Source organism: Ahaetulla prasina, chromosome 18, assembly GCF_028640845.1.
Source record: "Ahaetulla prasina isolate Xishuangbanna chromosome 18, ASM2864084v1, whole genome shotgun sequence".
Taxonomy (NCBI): domain Eukaryota; kingdom Metazoa; phylum Chordata; class Lepidosauria; order Squamata; family Colubridae; genus Ahaetulla; species Ahaetulla prasina.
In genome coordinates, this window is record NC_080556.1 from 10,937,850 (window position 1) to 10,941,669 (window position 3,820).

Genomic DNA, 3,820 nt, shown 5'->3' on the forward strand with positions numbered 1-3,820 from the left:
CGCCGCGTCACCATCCGACTCCCACCAATCGGGGAAAGGAAAAGAAGGGCGGGTCCCTGGGCGAGGCGGGGCCGCCAAATTGGGAGGGAAGGTTCAAATAGCAGGCGGGCGGGCGAGGCGGGTCGCGTAGCCTAGAGCGTCTCCATGGCGGAAAAGTGAGTGATTCAACGGCGGCCCTTCTAGGAACCAACTGTGTTGGGTGGGAAAGGGAGCAAGCGGCGGGAGGAGGCCATCGTCGGCGCGGGTCACATGACCACTCCGGGAGCCAATGGGGACGCCCTGTTTGGGCGGGAAAAGAACCGTTGGCATGGGCGGCTCCTGAGGCACGCGTTTGTTTGAGGCCTAGCGAAGCCTTTCGGGGCGGCGGCAAAGAAGCTCGACTTCGCCTCGCCCTCCCTCCAGACGCGGGTTTTGCGTTTCTTTTTCCAGGTGCGGCAACGGCGTCCACTCCGTCGAGTGCCTCGAGAAGAACTTCGTGAGTGGCCGGGTCCGGGGGCGGCTATGGAGGCCGGCCGAAGGTTCTCCTCAGAGAAGGCCGCGCTCGCTGCCTGGCCTCGGGCTTGCTTCGAGCGCCTTTGGCAGCTCTGGGAGGGGCGGGGGGGGCGAGTGGTGATGGCAGGCATTGCCTCCTTCTCTCGGGGCAGCGGCGTTGTTTGTGTGAGGGAAACTAATATAAAGAAATGCGGTATAAGGAGAAGCTCCAGCGCTCAGCCTCTTCTTGCCTGTCTTTGCAAGGCAATAAAATCAACTTGAGGGCGCTCTGGTTGCTGTAGAGGAGCTGAGTTTGGGCCAGGAAACACACACACACACACACACACACACAAAACCCAGTTTCAAACGTATTTCTTCCCCCCACCCCCGGCATTTTTTGCCACAGAAAGACATATTTTCTCCCCCTCCCCCCCAAAAAACAGGCCCTTTGCTTGCGGAAGGCCCAAAGGAAGCCCTGCAGCTCAATTCTGTTTTTCCCTCAGATGGCTTTGCAAAAGAAAATGGAAGAGGATTTCTCCCAAGTGGAAACCATTCAGATAAAGGTGGGTGCAGAGCAGTGGTGTAATTCAATTTAAAAAAAAAAAAAAAACTACCGGTTCTGTGGGTGTGGCTTGGTGGGTGTGGCAGGGGAAGGATACTGCAAAACCCCCATTCCCTCCCCATTCCTGGGGGAAGGATACTGCAAAACCCCCATTCCCTCTACTCCTGGGGGAAGGATACTGCAAAATCCCCATTCCCTCTACTCCTGGGGGAAGGATACTGCAAAATCCCCATTCCCTCCCCATTCCTGGGGGAAGGATACTGCAAAATCCCCATTCCCTCTACTCCTGGGGGAAGGATACTGCAAAATCCCCATTCCCTCCCCATTCCTGGGGGAAGGATACTGCAAAATCCCCATTCCCTCCCCATTCCTGGGGGAAGGATACTGCAAAATCCCCATTCCCTCCACTCCTGGGGGAAGGATACAGCAAAATCCCCACTCCTGGGGCCAGCCAGAGGTAGTATTTTCCGGTTCTACGAACTACTCAAAATTTCCGCTACTGGTTCTCCAGAACCTGCTGAATTTCACCCCTGGGGCAGAGCCAGCCTCCTTTTGGGTCTGCCAGAATGTCCTCTTGGAGGCAGGAGGAGAGGGATGGGGTTTCTTAGGAGGAATCTTCTTTCCTTGCTAGAGAAGATAGGTTGCTAATGGTAAGTGAAAGTTTGGACAAGGTTTTAACATTTTCTACACCCTCCATATACAACCCTCTCTCAGGTTGCAGAAAAATGTTTCCTGTTACACTTAATCAAAAATTAGACTTTTCATTGGGTGTTAGCACAGCAGTGAACTCTCTTCTAGGTCCACAGAAAATATATAGCAGCTACAACTTAGTTTCTTTCCTCTCTTGTCAGTTTTACTCCCTCCGAATCTTCCACCGGCATTCACCTTCCATGTTGCCTTTCTAACAATTTCTTTTGTTTTTGCATTATTGCTTTGGCCATAATGTCTTGAAGGGCTGGGTGTTAAAGGGGCTATGAAATTGCTGCAGTTGCTTGCCGGTCTTGATAAAGTACAAGATGGGGAGGAGAAAAACAGAGGGAAGTAAGTGGTCACAGGTAGAATTATATCATCGTTCTACTGAATCGGAGGCAAGTTTTGAAGAACGTGCACCTCATATTTTTGGCCCAGGTAAAAGCTTTGAGTGCCGACTGGGAGACACGACACCAGCAGCTGAAGGTAGAGCAGGAAAAGGTGGCAGAACTGGAAGCCCAGATAAAGCAGCTGAATACCAAGCAGGAAGAAGTCATGGCTTCCCTCCAAGCTGATATGCTTCGTGCTGCCAGCCAAATCCAGGAGAAGGAAGGGCTGGCCGAGCGACTCCGGTCAGAAATTGCCTTCCTGGAGAAGAGGGTGAGGGTGGCCTGTCAGGAGGCTGCCGGGAGCGCTGCCGAACTGGAAAAAGGCGCTCACGAGGCCCGGCTGGCGTTGGAGGCCACTCTGTCCACTCTCTGTCCGCAGCTGGACAAAGAGGAATTAGAGAATGAAATCTTGAAGTCTAAGCAGGAGGCCTCCAAGCCGCCGCAGCAGCATGGTGAGCAATTCCTGTGTAGCCAGGACACCGAGGGACCAGGAAAGGCCGAAGGAGCGGAAGCTGCAGCAGGAGAGGCTCTGCAAGGGCAGCCACAGGAGGCAGTGGGTGGCCTGCTGGAAGAGGTGAGTTCTGCATAGAAGGGCTCAGCTCAGTTTAATGGTGCTGGAGGACGGTTGAGTGGCTGGAGGTGGGGACCTCTGCTGAGGACTTGCTCTCCGGATATGAGACGGAGAGGGACTCTCTTGCTCTAGCTTCCCAGCTCCAGCATCACATAAAGCTAAACCGGCAAGGGGGTATCTCGATGGTCTCGGGCTTCCCCTTCAGCCAATGCTGGAGGAGGACAAGGCCGGTTTTTCCTCAGCTGTCTGAGGCCAGGTCTTTTGCTTCTACAGGTTTCTAAGCTCCCTTGATCCCGACATCTTCCCCTGCAGGCCTGTAGGTAGCCTGTTCCACTTTCTCACTCACTGAGGTGGCCTCTTTTCTCAGGGCACGCGGGTGTGGGAGAGGAGGCTTTCCTGTGTGGGCCAGGCTCCCGACACTTGGGCACTGCTGATTTCTGGGAAGAGAGTTGGAATCTGGGTGTCGTGAAGGGATCACCCTTTGGGAACTTGGTGCGAGAAGCGTGCGCAAAAGCTTAGCAGAATCCCCTTCGAAGGAATGCCCCGTGGGCACCATCAAGTGAAATGACCAGGAGATTTTGCAACACTGTTCTTTTTCTCCCCACAGGCCGAGCACAGAGCCCATGGGGGTGTGGGCCCACCGATCTTCTTTTGGCTCTTGAAAGGCATGCACTGGGGGTCCCCGGAGCCACCGGTCAGCAGGGAGAGTCCTTTCTGGGAAAGGCTCCTTCAGCTGGAGAGGGGTGAAAATTGTCCTTCTGTCTGTTACCACAGTCTTTTCTGAAATGCATCTTCCTGAAGCTGATCGTCACTTGAGTGTTGAATAAAAATGTGCACACCTGCAAAACCGAAGCGCCCTTCTTTCGGCGAGCGCAAAGACGCTGGGCGGGTCCTGATGTGAAGCGTCCGCCCTTGCACCCCCGGCGCGGTTTCATTGCCCCCTTCAAGGCATCTCTTAGCCATTACCTGGGATTGCCACCAGAGGGTGCTCTTGTACCAACCAATTCCTCCTGCACCCCACCAGCCTTTCTGGATAGTTGGGAAGGCAGCTGCAGGATTGCTCCGGAGGTCCTGGTGAAGTCCCGTTTCCCCTCTTCTGGCACTTGGGCCAAAATGTCCTTGGGGTGAGAGGCATTG

The 3,820-nt window shown here is 54.5% G+C and overlaps 1 protein-coding gene across 2 annotated transcripts; it reads left to right on the forward strand.

Annotated features, from left to right (window-relative positions):
• Positions 1–91: 91 nt before the first annotated feature.
• Positions 92–3,545, forward strand: LOC131187131 (CAP-Gly domain-containing linker protein 1-like). 2 transcript variants are annotated; one of them, XM_058161334.1, is made up of 5 exons: positions 92–155; positions 430–475; positions 975–1,034; positions 2,162–2,686; positions 3,291–3,545. In XM_058161334.1, exons 1-5 carry the CDS (start codon positions 145–147, stop codon positions 3,465–3,467), a joined length of 819 nt encoding a protein of 272 aa, XP_058017317.1. In that variant the 5' UTR covers positions 92–144; the 3' UTR covers positions 3,468–3,545. The 2 variants fall into 2 exon arrangements, with proteins under 2 accessions (XP_058017317.1, XP_058017318.1); XM_058161335.1 differs by lacking the exons at positions 92–155; positions 430–475 and adding an exon at positions 203–429.
• The last annotated feature ends 275 nt before the right edge of the window (positions 3,546–3,820 follow it).